This window comes from Podarcis cretensis, assembly GCF_951804945.1.
Source record: "Podarcis cretensis genome assembly, chromosome: 2".
In the NCBI taxonomy this organism is placed as follows: Eukaryota; Metazoa; Chordata; class Lepidosauria; order Squamata; family Lacertidae; genus Podarcis; species Podarcis cretensis.
Genome location: NC_137171.1, coordinates 35,499,908 through 35,522,305, shown reverse-complemented (window position 1 = coordinate 35,522,305; position 22,398 = coordinate 35,499,908). Strand labels below are relative to the sequence as shown.

The 22,398-nt window shown below is 42.4% G+C and overlaps 2 protein-coding genes across 6 annotated transcripts in view; one reads left to right on the top strand and one right to left on the bottom strand.

Annotated features, from left to right (window-relative positions):
- The window catches only part of UNC13D (unc-13 homolog D), a 76,934-nt gene extending 70,045 nt beyond the window's left edge, over positions 1–6,889 (top strand). Inside the window, exon 33 of the transcript XR_013835931.1 lies at positions 6,759–6,889. The gene's annotated coding sequence lies outside the window, so the exon portion shown is untranslated. The remainder of the gene's footprint in view (positions 1–6,758) is intronic.
- UNK (unk zinc finger) overlaps positions 800–22,398 on the bottom strand; it is a 54,054-nt gene continuing 32,455 nt past the window's right edge. For 4 of the 5 annotated variants that reach the window (XM_079965988.1, XM_079965989.1, XM_079965990.1 and 1 more), the window contains 8 exons: positions 21,943–22,143; positions 20,756–20,824; positions 19,748–19,922; positions 17,691–17,792; positions 15,200–15,388; positions 10,839–11,020; positions 8,619–8,876; positions 800–7,516 (listed from right to left, as the gene is read on the bottom strand). In XM_079965988.1, coding sequence (XP_079822114.1) covers positions 7,361–7,516; positions 8,619–8,876; positions 10,839–11,020; positions 15,200–15,388; positions 17,691–17,792; positions 19,748–19,922; positions 20,756–20,824; positions 21,943–22,143 — 1,332 coding nt within the window. In that variant the 3' untranslated portion in view covers positions 800–7,360. The remainder of the gene's footprint in view (positions 7,517–8,618; positions 8,877–10,838; positions 11,021–15,199; positions 15,389–17,690; positions 17,793–19,747; positions 19,923–20,755; positions 20,825–21,942; positions 22,144–22,398) is intronic. The other variant, XM_079965991.1, reaches the window with a different exon arrangement.

Below are 22,398 nucleotides of genomic sequence, written 5' to 3'. Positions count from 1 at the left end.
ATAAGCTTTCCCCATTTCCAGTTGGGTCCTTAAAAAGCCAGCTGAGGAAAAGTTCCTATTCAAAAGCAAATTCTTCCCAGATCTAGAACTTTGTTTCCATGGAATCCAAGATGCTGTTGCAGGTGGTGTGTTGGGAGATATTCCGAGATAAAGGATCTTTCACAAAACTCTGAAATTGTATTGTATCTTGAGCAATATGAGGGATATATTTATATAAAATACAGTAAATTGAGTGGGTTCTATCTTTGCAGTCCTCTAGGCTGCAAAGGCTATTGCTTCTATATAACCAACTGGAAGGTGAAAAAAGATGTGATTGTGCAGCATTCCTGGCCTACAATCTACAAAGAATCACTTCCGGCACAAGTTCCATGAGAGAAAAGGGATCATGTTCATTTTACCACGGTGCAGATGCTTCACATACCTGCCATCCACTTCATGGAGCTTGAACAGGAGACCTTCCTAGTGGAATGTTATGCAGGTCCCCCCCCCCCAACCTCTCTAGCTTTCAAGTAGAGATCAAAGGTACTAAGAAAACTCACATGGACACCACATATACACTCTAAAACACACATACATATGCACACACAAAACTGCTGCCTTTTTTTTTTCTTAGCAAAAAAATAAAAAAATTTATTGTCTTCTAGAAAATCCATCCTGCCCTTGGAAATTGTGACACAAGATTGCATTTTTTTAAGCTCCACATGCAAATCCACTTTGCCAAGAAAGAGTGTCTAAAACCAGGTTTCTGGACAGCCAAACACACATATATACAGAATACGAGAAAGAACAACAGCTGAAATCACAGTTCCGCATTACAGTCTATAATAATGGAATCAAACACCACATTGTACACACCACCTATTACCTTTTGGCTGACTTCTACACAGACTTGAGCGGCTCTCTGTCCCAGCCACCCTCCACCCTCCCCTGCCTAGGAAAATCCAAGGAGAGAGACTGGTTCAGAATTGCCACCATAAATACTGTAGTGTGTAATTTTAAGAATTTATATAGAATGTATTTATATATTTTTTTCCTTTCAAACATTGGAAGCTACAGAGTGGGGAAGCCCCACAGAGATCTTTTGATCCACAGTCACCAGTTTGCAGGAATACTTCACTTATAATACTTTTCGCCAGCAACATCTACTTTCCGGTTGCATTGCTCTAAAGGCTGATATAATCCCGGAGGGGAATCAAAAGGAGGGAAAAAATGAGAAACCCCCCCCCCCACACTGATAATAAATACTTTTCCCTTTTGGGGAAGGAAACAATATGGGAAAGTCCTGTCTGTCTAGTGGGACAGCACTAAACTGTTGAGTCCTTTATGTCTTTCCATGCTAAGGAAGGAAATTCTCTTCATTTGTCTGAGCTGTGCAGCCCTTGAAGTGGCTCAGGTTAAGCTTGGAGACTTATGGAAAGTTAAAAAGAAAAAGGAATTTTCCTGTGAAGAATTCTGTGTGGGGTTTCTGGCTCTGTTTACATGTGATGCTAAGTGATGGTTTAGCATTAGAAGGACAAGCTGAAGGAAACCTTGGGTATGTATGCTCTGCTTGCCACCTCCAGCACTGCAACGAGGAGGAAACTGGAAGCTTCTGCTTGAACAGCCAAACCGTAAACGGAGGTTAATTGTATCTATGGTTATGGGGGTGGAGAGAGGCAGCTTTATAAACCATGGTTTGAAGTTGCTTTCACTATCTGTAGTTAAGATTAAATGCAGTTTATCCAGATTTAAATGTCACAAGAATCTGTGGTTAGTCTAAAATGGAAGTGAAAGCTTGCAAAGTCCTCTGTGTGAATGCACCAGAGACTGCAGGGCTGCAGCTTAGCCTTATAACACTGAGCCATCACTTAAGTGTTACATGCAAACCCAGACCCTGTGTGCTGCATATAGGCAATTCCCCACAATAAATTGTTAGGTGCCGCTTTCCCTCTGCTGAAGTAGGGCAGTAGAGAAGCATAGCCCAGCACCTCTGAGCTGTATGATTACTTGGCCATCTGCCCGAATGTGTGGAAATTCCTCAGCCCCACAAAGCCAATCATTTTAAAAGAAGCATATACAGGTTAATTCTTAACACTTACTTCTCTACTAATTCTTCAGCTACCTGATAGTTCTCTACTGCTAATCAAGGTAAGTCTACCAGCCTTTTTGGATACTCTGGTTTTTGCAACCACAATATTCCCTTGGCTGGTAAAATTAGTCATATTAGCAGGTCCTCCCCAAACTTTTGGAATGACCCCCCCCCCCCCCATTACGCCTTGGCATAGAGGCCAGAGAGGGAATACAAGAGGCATTCTGCTCAGAAGTGTGTGAACCTTCATAATCCAAGCACATCTCCTTGGGCTGTCCATTTAGGATGATTTACTCTAGCACCAAATAATAGCTTTAGCATCAGGCAAAACCCAATCACATAATCCCGTTGGCATAAAAAAACCCCCAGTGCTGAGCAGGTATTATTCAAATCAGCAACTACTAGCTCAATCAAGATTTGCTTTCGGTTAAACAAAAATATGCATATTTCCTCTCATTCATGGTTCATCCCACCCTATCCCGGTAAACAAAAAATTCCTATGCAGAAACTTAACCCAAAGTTACAAAACAGATTGGTTTTGCTTTTCCATTTGGTGCCTAACAAACGCATTCACATTTCAGGTATTTCATTTCAATATTAAAATTCATAGAAATCTAGGCTTTCTTTTTTCTAAAAAAAGTGCGTCTTAAAAGAGCTAAAGAATGGGATAGAGAAGCATGGGCTTCTACGATTCCCAGGTGTGGATAAAACCAGCCTGCTGCTATGTCCTCGTGCCTATGCATTATACTGACAGAGACGAGGTAGAGGAAAAAGCATAATTGGATGGGGAGCAGTCTGGAATTTGTGGGGTTGGGAGATTTATTTATTTTTTAAATCCCATTTTGGATTCTTTGGTCCTTCACAATAAAACAGACAGATTGGGTTGTGGCACTAAATGTAAACAGGCTTTTGCCTCTGGTATAATTTCTCCCCTGCATCGCACCAGCAAAGCAATTTGCCTAGGGGGGTGTTGCAGGGAGTGGGAAAGAGGAATCTGATAACTAGCAAGATTCTATAGAGTTGCCAGGCCTTAAAAACAGGACAAAGAAACTACCTCTAAGTTACGCTTGAGGAGACCAGTGACACATCTAACACCCTCTGTAGGATTCTGTTGGAGTTACACAAAGCTGTGGCAATTCAGGACTAAACAAATCGCCCCCCACAAAATCATCGTCTCACTATGGACAATCACATAGAAAGGCAGAGGAAGCAATAAAACACAATGTTTACAAAACTAAGTGTTACAAACCAGTTACCACCAAAGAGCCTGAAAATGGCTGCAATTCTGTATAAACACTGTAGACCCGATTCAAAGAGTTTATTTCCTATGATCTTTAAGTTAGTTACCAAAATAGTTTAGTACATTTTATTTCCAGCAGAGTATTATTACTCCCCCATAATTTAAATTTGTGTGTGTATGTTTTAAAAATGTTCACATATTTTAAACAAACAAGCTTTCCTTAAGACTGAGGCATGTTTGCTGGCCTTAGAGACCAGGTAAGCCCCATGGCACAGACATTCAAAGGCTACAACCAAAAACGAACACAACCACAAGAGTCAGCCAGCAGCGTCTCTCCATACAAAAAAGAAAAGAAAGAAGCCAATTAGGTGTTCTTTTAAAAAAACAACAGATACTAGTACAATATACACATTGAAAAAAGCAGTTTTACCAAACATAAAAGTTAATTTAAAAAAAAATCCTAAACAGAGCTGCACTTTGAGATCATCTGGGAATGCATATTAGCCCCCCAAATATGGGAGGGTGGAATTGTGGAAGCAAATCTAATGATGTACTTGCATTAAATATGAAAATACTCCAGAGGAAAAACCTGACAGTGAGTAGCTGGATTACCCTTATGAAAAAGAATGATAACTTAGAGTTTCCAGTGCTTTTCCAGGTTGGGGAAAGGTGGGTCAACTACTGCAAATGAAGCAGAGACTGGTGAGCAAGGGAGTGAGATTATAAATCTAAATATTACACTTTTACATGTTAAACAAACTCCCCAGTTCAAAATGACAGATTAGAGTCCTTCTGGACTGGACCGTTGCTTTTTGTTACCTACAGGCTGTTGCAATGTCTGAACAAGTCAAAACAAACTGCAGTGGGAGTTCTACCACTCGGGAACTGCAGGACGACACATTTACTGGATACAAGCTTAACACAAAAAATATTCCAAACCACAAATTTCAATGAAAGTCAGTTGGATTTAGGCTCCAATATATATTCCTGGAAGCCTACCACACATAATCAAAGGTTAACACATAATCAGTGAGTTAACACCATTTGTAAAGCACTCTGGGAAGAGTGCAAATTTAATCTCAATGGAAATTATTAGTGGAGGCTGCAATCCTAAACACATTTACTAGGGGGAAACCCCATTGCATTCAATGGTGCTTACTTCTGAGTAAACATGCTTAGGATTGCACTGTAAGTTTCTTTTTTAATAGGTGTAGTTAAGTTCTGCTCAGAGCTTGGAAACCTTATTCATTCTGGCCTACAAAAGCACAAGAAATAAATTAATGATTGCTCCGATAATCCAGCTGATGGTTGCTTGGGACCCAAAAAGATTTCTGTCTATTTGTATAAAAAGCCTAACCTATGAAATGTATCCCTCAAGGCTAGATGCACTGTGCCCAGTAAGAGATGGGCAATATAAATAGTAGTCAATGCTGTCCATGACAAATGGTTCTGGTCTAAGTAGTTCTCTAGCAAGGGCACACCCAGTATTAAGGAGGAATGCATTTATAGACTCAGGATTTATGGTCATTTTGGGAGAATGTTCTCCATCTTCATGGAAGTTGTCTACTGCAGGTACCCAGACAAATAAGGGCATTTGCAGCTACACTAAGGTGACCCAGAGTTAACAGAGATGCTAACCCAAAGGAACAACTAGATTATCTTTCGTAAGAATGAGCAGAGCAGTAGAAAGGGCACATCTACATGGGAGCGTCTCTCATTTTCAGCTTGGTGCTTTTGATGCCAAAGCAGAAGGGCAGGAGGATCAGGCCCCCACCAACTCCAGAATTACTCTCTGGGCTGTGCAAACAGTGTATCACATACATGCCTGATGAATGTTCCCATCTGTTGGGGACCAGTCCCAAGCCTCTGGGCTACAAAGATTGGATTGCACACAATTCAAATGGACCAAACACAACTGATCCCAGACGCAGCCTAAGACTATAGAAAGCCTTGGGTGTCCCCAGATCGTCTATAGCTAAACAGGGATCACAACCAACGATATCCTCCTGCAAAGAAGACAGGCAAGCTTCACCGGAAACCTAAACTAGTGAGGAGTAAGATAGAAGAGTAAGAAGGTTTCCCTAGTCAGAAGGAAAAGGAATGTATTTGAGAAGTGAAACACTGTGGACTCTGGGCAACCCCATTTTTTCTTGCCTACGAACAGCGCTTTAATTATGGCCTCGTGGCATTCACTATAAATCAGAAGAATGTGAAGCGGATTAGGAACGTAACTCCACTTGACACCTAAGCAGCTAGCTAATCTTTCAAGAGAGGATATTCCAATATCTTGGATTCTCTGTTTGCCTGCTCCCAGTTCTGCATTTTGTGAATCTATTTTTTGCCACTGGAAACATTTTCATATTGGGGTCCCTGAACATTTGCAAAATTCTGTGTTTGTCCCATGGCTGTGAATTTAAAATTATTTCTTCCTCACAATATCTCCGCTATTACTTTGCAGAAATTACATCTGAAGGAAATCCATGTTTCAATTCAGTATGCAACTCCAAATTTTTGGCAGCAAGATAGAAACACACAGTGTTAACTTCTGAAAATGTCCCCCGCTCCTCTATCACATTCTACATTCCCCAAGTTCATGGTGGTGCACCACATCTTACTGTATGCTAGCAACACAAAGTGCTGTCCAGGGCAAACAGATGAGCTTGCTCTGTAAAAAACCTGAATGATTTTTTCTTAACACTCAAAACAAAAAAACCAACCCTTGTCTGAACTATAGGGTGGATATGTTACACCGCGACACTGGTAACAGTACCATTCGTGGTATGGGAACAGCAGGGGAAGAGACATATTGTTTCTACCCATCAGGAAGTACCAAGTATTAGGTTTAGGGTGAGTAACACGGCACCAGCTGACCAAATGTAGACCAACTGAACATTGTACCCTCTAGCCAGATACTTGACCAATACCCCATTTCTGCAGTCCCAGGCAGGCAGACAAAAACAGGAAACTGATTTAGTCCCAAAGGCCCACCCTACCTAACTGGTGGGCCACAAGTTATGCAGGCCTGTATTAGGCAGACTAAAAAAGTTTAAAAGGTTCCATCTACCTCCATTTAATTATCAATGAAAACAAAGCCTAGGAAGAATACCCCCGCCCCAACCTCCAGCAAGCAACCAGAAAAGACACAGGCTTTTCCAAAGCAGGTCTTCATCATTTCACACTTCCACCTCTACCTGCGACCTAGAATGCCTTCCATTTGCATTATCCACAGCTCTGAAGCACATCCTAATTGCCAAGAGAATACAGACCACCAACTCTGACTTTTCCTCTTTACAAAGTTCCACTGATAAGTAATGCTTTTGAGTAAAACTATTGTGACTACTGGCCTGCCATTACTGGTTTGTTTGAAATTTTGCTCCTTTTGTTGCTTTGGTAGAAACCTACAAGTGTGTAAAAAGACTTTTAAAAAGTGAATGCTTGTTTTTCAAACAGATATCCAAAGATCCTCACCCATACTGAAGGCCAACAAGAGTTCTGAATGCCTGAAGCTCTCAACGGGGAAGAACTGCAAAGGGGATTCTCTTGTTAGGCTAAGAGCATGTCAGCTGCTTTAAAAAGATGAAAATGATGATGAAGTAAGAGCCAAGAGAAGGAGGACAAAGACATGATCAGAAATTTGATTTCCGTGTCTCTTCTCCCACAGATCCAGTCCTCACCCTGGAAAGCACTTGCAAGCCCCTCTTCCCCTTCCCTCTAAATCTTTATTCAGAAAAGACTAAAAAAGGGTTACATCCTAAATAGGAAAGGGGGGGAGAGAGGGGAAACAAACTCTGCAAACTGCCCTTTGATCTACATAAAAACAGCCATAAAAGTCCCTAAGGAGTTAGACTTAGCAGGACTGGGTGGGTGGGGGAACCTTTAAATGGGAGATGCAAAGTATTAAAAAGTGCTCTGCAACTAATTTTTGTTTTTATGTGTATATATATATATATATATATATTCATATATATATATTCATATTATATTTATATATATATATATATAAAGTTAAAAAGTTCTATGTGTGATATGCTAAACCAAATGTCCTAGTAGGGTCACGACTGGAGAGTGTGTGGCCTGTTGGGATGGCAGATGGGGCATTCGCCCTCCTCAGCACACGTTTCACACAGCACAGTGTGTTGGCACGGGAGTACCACCCGGTTCTCTTCCTGGCACTTGAGGCATTTCACCGACTGCATCTGAAACACTGCCTGGAAAGAAAGAAACGGGGGGCAAAACCAAAGGGGTTGTCAGCAAAACAGAACAGAGCCCTGGTACACTCAGGAGGCAGCCGTTAAAGGGTCAGAGACATTCACAAGAAGTAGGCAAGGGAGAACCCACAGACATTTTCAGGAGGGCAGTGGAAGAAACTGGAGTACAAAAGAGGCAGAGGAGTCCTTTGCCTCTCTCTCTGCAACCGCCTCCCTGTTCCTATGCCTGATCTGGCTTACCTCCCCACATCCCTCTCTCCTCTTCCCGTCACCTGTTCTGAGAGTGCCTTTGGGCAGACGGCATGCAAAATGACATAGATGGCAGCCATGCCTCATGAACTTGGCATATATCGAACTCCTGGCAGTGACTCCTCCAGCCTGCTGGCTCTGTTAAGTCACTGAAGGAAGGAAGTGGCTTAGGCTGCAGCCAGGACCCAAGATGCATAGGATACAGCTGTTACTCCTCTTGCCTAGAAAGCAGCACTATGGAATGTGTGGGCAAGAGGACCCTCCCCCCAATTGTCTGTGTTCATTCCCGCAAATTCAATCCCACCCACCCCACCCCCATCTCACACGGAAATGTGTATATGCAGCTCTTGTGCAGTATAGGTTTTGTGGGGGAAACAAGATGACATTTTGACTCTCCCCCCCCACAAGATCAATGCTATGGGACCGTAAATGTTTTTAAGGCAGTGTCAAGTTAGGTACTACCAAATAAAATCCCTTTCCATCTTCCTTCAACCACCCGGAAACATGGGGAGTCTGTGTGTGCCATTTCAGCACATTCTACAGGCCCAAGTCATTACATGGGAGCCCAATGTGGGATTTGCTTTCAGGTACCAGACATACCATACTCTGATCCAGAGGAAAATGCCCTTTCCTATTACCATGTTATAAGCCTTGCCTGCTAGCTGAGAGCATTCTAGTATAAAACGGCACCCCCTCATCCAAGAAAGAATGGGACATTTCATGGTTGCCAAGTCTATGGGGTTCAAAATGTACCATGGATTAAAAATGCAAACTGAACAGTTGCTGCTTTTATTAAGGATTCAAAAAAGGAAGCTAAGTTAATTGTGGGACAAGACTTCTCACTCAGACCTACCTTATCAACTCTTTCCAGGTTGGCACGCAGCTGTTTTTGGAGATTATAGAGTGTGGAGAGGGAGAGGGTTTCTACATCAGAGAGCGAACGCAGGAACTGGGGGTCCTGGCCAGTGTGGATCCTCTCCACTTCCTCCTGGAGTTTCTTCACTTGCAGCTCCAAGGCCTCCCTCTGCTCCCGGGCTAGCTCACATTCTATGGTTGCCGTGTTGGCACGATCATTAGCTTCCTCAGCTTCCTTTTTCCAAGCATCACAGGCCTGTGTATCCCAAAGGAAAAGTCATTTGTAATTTGGGAAACAGTGTGGGGGTGGGGTGGGAGAGGAGGATGTGAAGTGAATTCTCTCATCTCCTCACTTGGCTTCACTCCGCAGCTTGAATAGTTTCCCCAGCATTCTATTTAAAGGCTTTGTATATGGAGCAGATTTCTTGTATCTATACAAACTCCTGAAATCAGTGTGAGACAAAATATGGCAAATTTCCCAAGCAAACATTGTGGGCACAGTACTGGCAAAAGGTGTGCACACACATTGGACCCTAGAGTGTTTATCTTCTCAAAAATATATTCACATGGCAAGAAGGTACCATGTGTCTATTTTGGTGGAGATGGGGGAGGAATTGGTATTTTATTATTGTATGCATAATAAAGCAGTTAAAATAAAAGTAGTCGTAGTTGGTACTTATATAGATTATTTTAGTAAATTGTTCCCCCAAAGCTTGAAAGGCAGCCTTCTCCAGCTCTGGGCTGTTCTTTCCTTGTGGCACAATAATTGCCCAGAGGTGGAATGGACAGATTTTTGGAAACACACCCCTGCGCTAATGAGATCCTTTCAATCCGCACACACAGAAGTGACACAAAGGTTTTCTAGCCCAGGTATCCACATTTTACCATAACTCCTCTATAGGTTATTTTAGCTACATGGCTTTGACATGTGAAAAGGAAAAAAACAAAGTGCCTTAAAGTGGAGGATCCTGCCTGCCCAGCTGTTATGGACTGGCTGGATACAGAAGAGTGGTGGGTGGCACCAGCTGGGAAACCCCCAAAGGAACCCCCAAGGCAAGAAAGCTCACAGCCAGGGGATTGGTGGTGGGACAACAATGTATGGTCAGAGGGAGAAGCGGGAGCAAACTGGGAGGAGGAGGAGGCCACAGGGTTTAGTGAGCAGGAAGAGGCTGTGGCAGAGAACACTCCAGCAGCAGAGGCAGAAGCAGAATGGGGTCAAGAGGCAGAGTAGGGGCAGGCTGCAGAAGCCAGGGAGTCTTCCTCTCCTACTGCAACCAGCTCCCATCCCTGCTGGTCTCCCAGACCACACAGAGAAATGAAGAGGGCAGGGCAATGAGATACAAGGTGGCAGAGCCTTAGGCTGCTGGGGAAGGAACTGGAGGAGGAGCCTTAGAGAGCAGAGGGAAGGCAGGGACCTTCAGTCCTCACAACTGCCTCATTAGGGCAAGACCTACTGGGAAGGGTTGCTGTGATCACTGAGCTGTTTTGTTTCTTTGAATAAAGAATTAACTTCACTGGCATCGGGTGCTTTATTGTTTTATTGCTGACCTATGCCTGACTCCAGCGCCTAACACCAGCTCCAGGAACAATTTACTAAATGCAATCCATCTGTCTCAATCTAGTTACGGGAACAGTTTGGCAAAAAGCATATATTCACACCCACCCTAGTCTTGTTAGCCAACCTGGCCAGAGCGGGGTGGAAACGTACATCCCCAGAGGGAGAACATTTACAAAGCATCTTGAATGCAGAAGGAGGGGCTTACCATTCTTTCAGTGCACAGCTACTAACCTCAAAATAATTAGAGCATTACTACAAAAAGGTGAGGAGCATATCAATTTTCAGGGGATACATAAATCAAAAAGATTGGAACAATTGGAAAGGTGTGCTCAGATACAACTGGAAAAAAGCCAATACTCCTAGAGGAACACTAGCAACCTTGGCATGAACATTTTCAAATCCTATTACAATTTGCAACCTACTCCTCAACATATCTAAGGTATCAATCCGTTTCTCCATTGATAAGAGCTAAAAAAGAAAAACAAACAAAACCCCCGTGTCTGCTGTGAATGAACTATGTTACAGTATAAACACACACCAAATCTGACTTTGTATATTATTTTTGGACCCTCAAACTATTTATTCAGCTGTTAGGTGCATGCTTTTGCCCATTCGTATCCTGGCAAACCACTCTCACTCACCCCTCCCAGCGGACGCTACCTGTTTGGCTTGTTTCCAAGATTCTTCCCACTGTTTTATTGTGCTGTTAGCTTCATCCAATTCCTGCCGCAGCCTGGCCAGCTCAGCAGCACCTGGACCCGACAGAAATGCAGGCGAGGTACTGGGTGAAAAACTTCCAGAAGCAAAGTGCTCCCATATGCTGCTGTTCATCCCGTTTAAACCTGTTTCATGCAGACAGGAAGGGGGGAAATGTTACGTCACATATATCCCTGGATTACCCCTTTCCTTGCCCGGCACTGTTTTGGAAAGGGAATGAAATGGTTCAATATTTCACAGGGCATTGATTCATTTGGGGATTCTGGGGACGGACATTCATGTACCTGCAGAGTTACTGTTTGTCACTCCGGCTTACAGAGAAGAAATGGCAACACGGTAAATATTCTCTACATTTAAAAAATATGACACATGGCATGCTGGTTCCAAGAGTGCTCCTGAGCACTTTGTACTGCATCTAACCTATAGCTGCTGTGCAGAGAGATACAGGCTTAGATGCACCACACAGGGAAGGTCTCCACATGAGACATTGGCCACAGCACAACTAAAACAGATATGCTAGCAACTGCCAGTATAAGCAGAGGCCTGGTTAAACAGCAAAACCTGTGTGTGGATGGTTTTTAAAAAGCCCTTAGCCATTAATCTTGTGACTTCATTAATCAATCTGCTTAGATCTTATTCCAAACATTGTTGCAATTCACACTTCTACTTTTGAAAGATTTGTCTCTAATATTACACCATTTTGTTTTGATCAGAATTAGAACCGTTTTAACAAACCAAACCCATATGTGATTTGAATACTTTAGTATAAGAATCTACAATTGCAATACTTAAGATCTATTAACCACGTGAAGTTCTTCAGTAGAAACCAGCACTAAGCCATTTTAGTGTCCAAATCTGTGCCTTTGCTGATCTTACTCAGAAGTTCATCTGAGGAACCAGCGCACTTCACATCAGAACAAGTGGCCCTCAGATTTTGTTTTATTTTTTTAGAATAAGGCAGAGTTTAATACTAAGGGAAATAAAGCTCACTGCACAGTTCACATTTTTATGAGAGTGCTTAAAAATGTACTGTGCAACGAACATGTGCTTGCAAAAACACCTGTATAACACCAGGGGCAGGGATTGGCTGAGGTTCCCAGCTGAGTCTTACACCTGCTTTTTCTGCTCTAAATAATGCAAAATGGCTCACCATCTCAAACCAGGTGGGAATAAATTGGATACAGTTTCTTCTGCTGCTGTTTTCTGCCAGAGCTCACACATACAAAGGGTAGGTTGCAAATAGATCCACAAAGTCTGTGGAGCAACAGAATGCTCTCCAGTAGTGCTCCATGTGATGGGGTGGAGCTGTGGAGCTGCTCCTTTTGGATAAGGCTGAAGGCAGCAGCAGCGGAGCCAGTCGAGTGCTCCTGCTGGTGTGCCTGCACAGCCTCAACCTATCCCAGCCCCTCGCAGGCAGCAACACTGGTGCCAGAAGTGTGCCCTTGCAGCTCCACCCCACCCGACACACCACTACTGCTGCTCTTATTCTGTCATAACAAATTATGTATTCTTGTAAACCACTTAGAGGGCTTACTGCAATCAAATGGCATGTAAATTTTGTTAAATAGATAAAATAAAGTGTATTTCCTACAAAAATATGCTCCGGTAGAATAAGCTGCAATAGAAAAATATCTGCAATACTATTCTAGGTGTTTTTATTAAAGCTTTCTTCTTCACACTGAATTACCCACCACAGTTTAGTTTTTCCTGTGGAACTAAGGCACTGCTCACCATACTGATTTATTAAGCAGCATGGCTAGTGTGAGCTCATCCTGATTCCAGTCATAGCCGTGTTATAAATTAGGTCACAACAGAGGAACCAGGTCAAGGGCACATGCTACTGCAGAAGATGATATAAACAATAAAAATACTCTATCACTTATAAAAGCTAACTCTGCTTCTTAAAATGTCATATGTTTTGCTTTATTTAAAGACCCTGGCTTGCTATTGTGTTACTGTTTTCTATATATGCATGCTATTTTTATGCAGGAATACATTTTAATACAGGAGTAAAAAATATATAGCAAAACTGCTTATTGAGAAGACATTTTCAACTGATAGCCAGCCTAATGAGCGTCAATAATGCAGATGCCCGTGGTTTGGCTTACAATTAGGCCATGATCTGAATTGAGTCTACACATGCACAAGACGCTTCTTGTAAAATTAGTTTAATTTTAATTCTTTATAAGCTACTCTTGATAGTAGTTGAAGGACAGGGTAAATAAAATAAAACATGTACACATTTACCACTTGCAATATAATGCACCAAGCGGGTGGTTATACAGATGATAGACAAAACATGATTAAACACATAAAAAACAAGTACCTAGTTCTTAATTCTTCCCACATACTTCCTGCACACTGCTTTGTCATTTACCTTATTCTCTCCTGTGTGTCCTGCCTAGACTTTAAAACTTTTTACAAGAGACAGGCACACTTCTATGCTGTACCATCCATAGGACATTCAGCAAATGCCGTGTTGAATTTTCTGAGGTGCTTCCATTTATAGATACTATAGCTACGCCCCAGGTTGTAAAGATTCATTTGTATAATCATGTCTTCTTAACTGGAGCCAATGCTTTGAACCTGATTTTGATGCCAGAATCCAGCCCAGGAACATTCTAAGTAACAATAAAGGAATGCTTCTGCTCTTGCCTTCCTACTACCATGGCAAAATTTGATGTAACTGTTCTAAACAGAGCTGGACCAGTCAAGGTGAGGCTGCTGCTTCAGGTGGCAGAAGCCCCCCTAGGTGGCATGCCCACAAGTACCCCGTCTTCCCTGTTGCTTCTATGCAATCAACACTGAAAGGAGCATGATCTTGCCCCAGCTCAGTGCCAATGGTGGCACAGCTTTTCTGCCAAAGGCAGATGTGGCAAGGCGCATGGCTGCGGCAGGAGCTAGTAGGTGGTAGTGGTTAGAGCGGCAGCAGGGCAAAGTGATACTTCCCGTTTCACCTCAAATGGTGGAAAGGAACACACCACCCCTGGTTCTAAAGCAGGCCAAATGTTCCTTTAAACAGACAGTATGGGGTGGATTGTCTTGCAAATGGAAAGTATTCCTGGAACCCAGTCTGACTAATCTTTGCAGTGAGAGATCTGGTTGTAGGGTTGTGTAATGGTAATGGAAGGAACTCTGAGCAAACTCAAAGGTACTCCCATCACTGCACAGCTTTCATGATTTAAAGGAGCATCATTCAAGTTAGGTCTGTTACACATGGAATACTGAGCCCTTGCTATACTTTGAATATCAAGGGTGACTGACGTCCAACCAACACATTCCGTCAGTGCAAGAATTTCTGCTTACGCAATGAGACGTCCCCTGTCTCTCTGCTCCCTAAATCTACTCTGGAGGGTTGAGGAAACCCCTAGAACAGATTTAGGGAGCAAAGCGGGTGGGGAGAAGTCCCATTGTACAAGTGAAAATGTTTTGGATACAACCCCAGGAGTCTTTTGGAAACTGTTTAGGAAGAGATAAAACATTTAGCTTCTGATAGGCTTGCAAGTATCTGATTTTCAGAGCTCATGTCTGTTAGCTATAACTGACCAGGTATGACTAAGAGGTCTAAACCTGAAAAAGTCAACTATTCCAAGTGCATCAGAAGCTAATTGCAAATGGTATCACGTATTTGAACCTTTTTCTGATTGTTGATACTCTGTAACGCAGGAGTGTCTTGCCCAGTGGGATGGAGCCACAGCAGCCTCTGAGCAGCAGAGTCAGTGCTGTTTGCCAGGAGAAGTGGTAGTAAGGTTTGTGCAGACAAATTGGTTGGGCCAAACCAGTACTCCTGCTGGTGTGTTCACCCAGCCCTGACTTCACCACTTCACCTCTACCCTTTCCTCTCCTGGTAAACAGCAGCAACTCTGTTGATGAGACGCTACTGCTGTGGTTAATAGATGCTCATCCATCTACTGAGCTACAGTTGAGACTATCTGCCTTCTTCTCTTAGCTGAAGAAAGTCTACCTTCTGTGAATTTAACTCTTGGGTCATCCTTACACATTTGGAATTTGCCTAACTTTACCTACTGTGTTTTACTACATTTGCTCTTTGTTGTATGGATATCACAAACTATTTTAACTCATCTGTTGTTTGGTTATTTTGTCTGGGGAAATTCTTTCTGGGATGTCCTTAGGCTTAGTGAATTCTTCCTCATCTGATAGGCATTGGGCACAAGATATGTTAGGTGGCAACACAAAATGAGGACATTTAAATGAAAGCTAAGATAAAAGGAAAATACTTACATGGTATAGACAGGTATGTACATGTTCACATGCACACTCTCACATACGCACTGGGCATTTACCTAATGATCCATGAGAAGCTGATGTCCCCAGGAATGTGTTTTCTGATTGGCTTAAGTGTCCCTGGGGCTGATGGAGGAAATGCGATGATAAGCTGACCGGTGGAGAAGGAGAGGCAGAGTGAAAGGAGGCAGAACTTCCAAGGGACCCAGGGATATTTACAGGAGCAGAACTTTGCAGCAAACTCCCACCTGGACAAAGAACACACAGAAAGGATGGGAATGTAGAAGCCATGAGTTATGAGTGGAAGCACAGCACAGGAATTTGAACAGCAGGTGTTTGCTTCACTCTCTGCACCAGTAAAGGACGGGGGAGTCCGGGGTTTTTCTCCACTTTCCATCCCTCTTTACCTTCAGAAAGAGCATTATGAGAACTGTTCCTCTGGCCAAGGAAGGTAGAGTAGCAACTTTCTTGGGTGTTAACTATGCAAAATAGGACATATGGACAGTGTCAGCTGTACTCCAGCATACAAGGGGGTCATTTAAGAGTTTAAGGGACTGTCAAGAGAGACATTTAGACAGCTTTTTTCATCTGTCTTTCCACAATGACAATACACTAATTCATATTATGCACGTTTAAACTAAATTGCTTTTGCACTATCTCCACTGTTTATGAGTGCAAGAGGCTTCATTTCTCTAAAACAAAGAAGTGGCCAGCGATGGTGATAATGGGCATCTTTAAGACTCTTTTCACAGGAACAAAAAACATGTGTCCATCATATCACATGGATTAAGCAACTACATTTCCAAGGGCTATTGTACTAGTTAGAAATATATTTCCCCATCACATTACATATCCTGCCAAAAATATTTCTGTAAGTTCAATCCCCCCCCCCCATATTAGGGATGAAAGTTATGTTCTTAATATCAGTTAAACAACAGCAAATGGGTCCGTTTCTCGATATTCAAAGTCAAGGGAGAAGCCACAAATTCAATGGGGCAAATTACAACCTTCATTTTTAATACACCTGTAAAAAACTATACTCTTTGGTAAAAAGATGTCTGAGAAGATCAGATCATTAAATTTCAACACCATAATTATTTCTGCTAGATCTACAGGAAAGAGAATGGGGAAAATCATCTCCCAATTTGAACAACAGAGGAGCTCAGAGGAATCAAACTCAGTAGCATGGGATTTGCTAATGTTGTCAGAATAATAAGAATCTCAGGTTTCATTCTTTGAAAACTCAGTTTTTTACCCCTCATGTTTATAAAGCTTGAAAATGCACAGCAGCACCTGTTCAGAAATTAGATTCAGAAATTAGAGTACTTCTAGGATGGCCTGGGGAGGGACTCTTATATTTCACAGAACTCTCCATCCTCCTTCTAACCTAGACAGAGTTACAATAGAAGTAACCAACGTGTTATTCTAAGTCGACTCAGGAGGACTGTGATACAAGGTGCTGCCCACAAAACTAGAGTCCTCAATCAGTTTACTGATAATCTGAGGAGCACAGTCTTTGCAACCATCATTAAAAGGGCAGTTCCTTCACGGGAACCAACACTGTGTCTACGTTGCATGAGAAGCATTATTTGGACCCTATTTTGACTCCTATCTTGAACTGTGATGTCTGCACCGTAAACAGCACCCACTTCCAAATTGTTTTAGCCAGAATAAGCATAGGCACCATACCAGTGCAGAATTGTCTCATGCTGAATTCTACCTCTTTGGTTTTTGTGAAAGCAGACTTGATCACTTGGGTATGTGGAAAATCATTCTGATTTGTGCTACTGCTCAAATCTGAACCAATATTGAGGGCAGGATGTGGTGAAATAGAATTGTGTATTGATGGAAGGCCATTGCGGAGCATTCTGCAATGGTCTGCAACATACAACATCTGGCACCATGGAGGATCAGGTTTAAGCTGATGGCTATGCCATTCAGAGACAGAGTTCAGACAGCGTGAGCGGAAATAGCGAGTCACGCACCTACCAATTTGCATGTGGCTTAGTTCACAAAAAAACAACAATCTGTGTAAATGCATTATGGGATTCTTACAATAGGGGACCAAGGTTGTAAGGACTATTTTCACCTGAACAACCAGACACACACACAAAATGGACGCTGGTTTGAAATGACCACGTACAAATGATGAGATACATATGCGGTAGTTTGTCAATGTGTGGCGATAATGTCTTGCCATGGTCCTGTGACAGCAGAACAGTGAAAACAATCCAATTTGTTTCTCATTATTTTAAAATGACTTCCCGCCCCCCTCCGTGAAATGTTCTTGTCATAATTTCATAAACATGTTTAGTGTGTCAAATAAGCCATGTCAATTTCATAAACATAACTGGGACATCTGAAACCAGTGGAATAAATTTCCAATCTGCTAGTCAATGAGAGCGCTTTTGCTCCAAGGTCTCCCATTGGCCGCAAACCAACATATAATGTTAGGACTGGTTTTGAGAGCTTGTTAGGCTGCTTCAGCCAGCTGATGGGGCGAACCCTGCTTGGCAGAAGATCAAAGAAAGCTCTGTTGCTTTCATGTACCTATCATGATGCCACTCGTGTGGGGCACCGAGCTGCTGTCAAATGTCTTCTCCAGGGCAGCCACTCCGAATTCGTTCAGGTCCAGGTCATCCAAGGCAGACTCTGCCAGACAGAGGCACCAATTATATAATACAAAAAGGACCAACAACTTCAAGGGACAGGGAAGCCCAAAGAGCCTACATGCAGAGATGACACTGCTCTGGACAGGAGGATCTATAGGGCCCTGCTCCCCACTGTACAATACTGCCATTAGTCAACAGTTGCCTAAACAAGGCAGCTTTTCATATCACTTTCTATTGTTTTTGAGCCCTAAAAGCTTTCAGCATCAGGTTCTTTCCCACAGATTGACACCAGAAATAAACAGCAATGCAAAACAGATCATCCAGTGACACCTGCTGTACAGCTTGACTTTGGGAAGAAATACATCCAAGGACAGCTTGAATGAAGGGTGCCCATCCCAGTCACCTAGTAACCTGGGTATCCATGATGCATGGTGATTGGAATTTCCCTCTTTTAGGAATTCCACAGTGGAGCAGTGACTTGGGTTGCAATTCAGTGGAGGAGGAGATGGGCAGTAGGAATGAGGTGCAGGTATGGCAGTGGAAAGAAGGGAGTCGAGTGCAGCAGTCAGGTGAGGGGCATCGGGGAAAGGGGATGGATTAGCATACCCTAGGAAGCAGGCTATAGCCAGCAGTGTCCCAACAATGGATCAGTGATACATAGCATGGGCATTGCCAGTTGGGATGAGATGAAGCAAGCCTCCACAGGTTCTTCCCAAGTGTCATTTCTAGCCAATTTACTATGTCCAGCAAATATGCCCCATTAACGTTGTCTCTCAAAGAATAGTATGGCATGTGTTATATTCATGTTACTTCAGAAATGTGGACCATAAAATAGATCACAGTTTTCTGTATTGAAATGGTTGCTCCCCAGCCCCTTTTTCTCCAAAGCCTGTATTGTGGTTTGGCGTTTTCCCAAAAGGTTGCTTTCTGAGCCTTTCACAAAAAAGACTGCAATTCCCCACAGGATGCCTATTGAAATGTGTAACAAGAGCCTGTTTGGGGCTAAAGAAGTTGCCCTTCCTGTCCTCCACCACACTACTGCAAACTTTTCATTTCAAAGCAGGGAATTTTCTCTTGGTTTTTTATCATTCCAGGCGGAAGTAGCTGGGGCGGGGTCACTCTGCTGCCCTTTTGGGAGCAACGTCAGTGTTGCCTTCTGGGATGGGCAGGGTAGCAGTGAGGTTCAGGTTGGAAGGGTGCACTGGCAGAGCCAATCCGAGCCCTGATCCTGCCTCCACGCTGCCCCTGCACCATCCCAGTAAGCAGCAATGGTGCTCCTCCTGGGAGGGTGGTGGCACAGCACTGTGATATCTGGACAATGAGAGGCCAACATGAAGCAACACTATATATCTTCCGTTTAGAAATAATAATAAAAAGTAAATAAAGTTGTGCCTGAGGAGAAAATAAAAGGGGAAATGCCTGCTCTGCACAATATGTGCTATTAATCTCCTTGGGAAATCAAGAGATTAAAACACGGTGACATACCACACCCTTGTAGGGAAGTATAAACAAGGTCCTTTTAAATCTTCACCTAAGGCACAGACTGGCTATGGACTTCTGCTTGATGTGTACAGATCAGAGTTTCATCCTTGTAAAATTTATGAAAACAGTTGCTCAACCACAAATTACACCTGTCACATGAATTAAATAGAGTCCTGGACTGGCCCAATACAGTAGCACTTTGGGCCAAATTTGTGATCTTTAAATTTAGCAAGCATAGAGTAAGATGAAGGATAGCAAACAAGACATCAATTTCACTACACAAAAAATTCAGAGCAATCATAATATCCAATTCACCATATTGACACATTTTTATATAATTCAGAGCTGAAATTATGATGCATGGAAGACTGTGTATGTCATATTAGCCGCCTCTAAAAGAAAGATGGGATTCTGCAAAACTCCCCAGGTATCTAGATCTAAAACATGCTCCTATTTCCCAGGCTGATTATATTCCCTTTCAGAGCTGGCCCCCATGAGTATAGGCAGTATTACCTATCACAGACTCCACTGTGTCACTGGTTGGGTAGAATGGAAGGGCATTTGCATTCATGCCAGGGACACTGCTTGTGCCTGCTGGACTTGGCGGTGTTGCTGCCAAACTAGAAGTGATACTAGAAGAGATGCTAGATGTCAGTGGGCTGCCAACAGGAAGAATCCCCAATATATCCTGAAAGAGGGAGACATATATTTAAACACTGGATAATTCATTCTCAGCATGCAATTTAAAAAGTGTATGAGCAAGTCCCTAGCTCTGGGGATGCCAACATGGTGCTTATGGGCACTTTCCCTGGTGCCCATAAAGCCTCCTCTCCCACTTACCCTTCCATCATGAGGTGGAGAGGGTGGTAACTTTTGCTGCCCCCCTCCTAAAAAAAGGAAATAGTTCTGAAGGAGGAAGTTGAAAGAATGGCACCCTTTCCCGCTTTCTCTTCCAGCTCTATCTACTTTTCAAGACTCAGAGTAGAATCTGAGCCTTGAACAGCACATAACAGGCTCTCTTCCTCATTTCCCTTGGGAAAGAGAAGTCTCTCTCTCTCTCTACATATATATATAATTTATACCACAGACTTCTATATCAATATACATTCAAGGCAGTTCACAGTAGTGTTAATATACAACAAAGTGCCAAAACAAATGTATGCTGCAGTTATGAAGGACAACTTTGATTCTTTCAGAACACTTCTCATACATTATCAGTGGCATCATACAATCATAATTGTGTACAATTTTATCAGAATAAGGTTCAGTAAGCTGTACTAAACCCTTTAATTATCTCTGCATCCCAATTCATATTTAGATTTCTAATTTGGATGCTCCTCTATATGCACAGCCTCAGCATTTGCACATACCTGAATATAAATTTGTTAGGGGCTATTTAAAAAAAAAAATTCTTAGGAAAATACCACCACCCACCCATGCTTCATCCAGCATCCACAAGTAGGCTTGGAAGCCATGGATGAGATGGTATAAATAGTCTAGGGCCAATTTGGGGTAACATACCTGTTTTGGTTGTAACAGAGGCTGTTCTTGGGTTCTGTGTTCCAAGGAATGGGATTTAATCTTTGCTTGCTGCAGTAAACAGAACAAAAAGAAAGACGAGTGGAGGGGGAGTATACAAATGTGAAATTGCTGACTTCAAGCATTTGAGAGGGCTATGGGATTCTAACAAAACTTTCTCTATTTGGCTGCTCTCAGAAAGTTCAGAGCCCATTAGACACAGAAAAAAAGAATTAGAGAATAAATGGTGGTGGTAGTGGGTAACTGATAACTTGAAGTACTGATAACTTGAAGTAAATGAAATAAACTTTCCAAGTTTTAAACATGCATATGATTGCCCTGTAATTTTTGTACTCCACTGTGATCTTTCTGTACTCATGTGGTGAGATTAACAATGAAAAGAAAGTATGGAATGTTTTCTTAGTCTATGCCTAGTAAAGAAAAAAATGGGCATTTAAGGAAAAGTTGGTAAGAAAAATCCTACTCCATAAATACTCCAGAATAAATGTCCCAGTTATGCTGGTCTGCGACTGTAATAAAGTTTGTTGTTGCTGTTAAATTTCCAGTGGCTTCTCTGCAAGCATGAGTTTATTTCTTCATGAAAATATTCAGATATGTCCATTTTAAGTATCATTGCAGTTATATTCTAAATGCCTTTTTTCAGGGATACAGGTAGTTGGTCTGACGAAGTCGAAATAAATAAAAAAATAGTCCAGTAGCACCTTAGAGACCAACTAAGTTTGTTCTGGGTATAAGCTTTCGTGTGCATGTACACTTCTTCAGATATTTTTTCAGGAAGAAAAATAATCCCTTTAGGCTAAAAATATACCGTGATAAGTGCAATAACACAGATAGCAAGGGTTTTCTTTATGCCAAGGAACTCTTACTCGGGTCCTTGCCTGGAAAAAAATGTTTCGAGAAATGTGTCTCTAGACTAGCCCAATAGAAAATTCCAGGTGGCTGATTTTGTGGTATGTAAAAAAACTGTAAGTTTGCTTCAGATTCTTTCTTTGGATTACTTGATTATGTATCACAATACCAGGAGCCCTTGTGCCGTGCTTGTCTAGCGCCAATTTCGTAGCTTAGGGAAGTACCAAGATGTTTCACCAACATATTGCAGTGGTTTGGGCAGTTGGCTTCGAAGCCAATATGAAACCCTTAGGTCCCCTTTCCCTGTATTCCCCACCTACCTGGCATTTGAAATTCTTTAGGTACTCTGCTCCAACCAAGTCTTCCCGCTCAAATCCTGGTGCCTTCTTGTAGCTGCTGGCTGCAGTTACTGAATCTGTGGGGAAGCCAATGCTTTCCAAACTATGGGGTTTTCCAATGGCACCAGGAGGAGACCCACATATATTAGATGGGCTTCCAAGACTGCTATTCCTACAGAGAATCTAATGGAAGAAGGAAGAAAAAACAGCATAGGTCACAACATGAGAGGAACTCATATAGTGTGCAATTACAGATTCCTAGGATTGTAACATTCTGTCTTGCACTACTGCAGATGGCCTTCGATGGAAAAACCTCCAGATAACTAAGTTGTTAGATTCAGCTAGGTCAACTGGGAACATAAATCACAAGTTTTCATGCTTTAGCATCTCAGAAATGCACAACCGTATCTTGATCCCAGAGACAATCTCATATTCTTC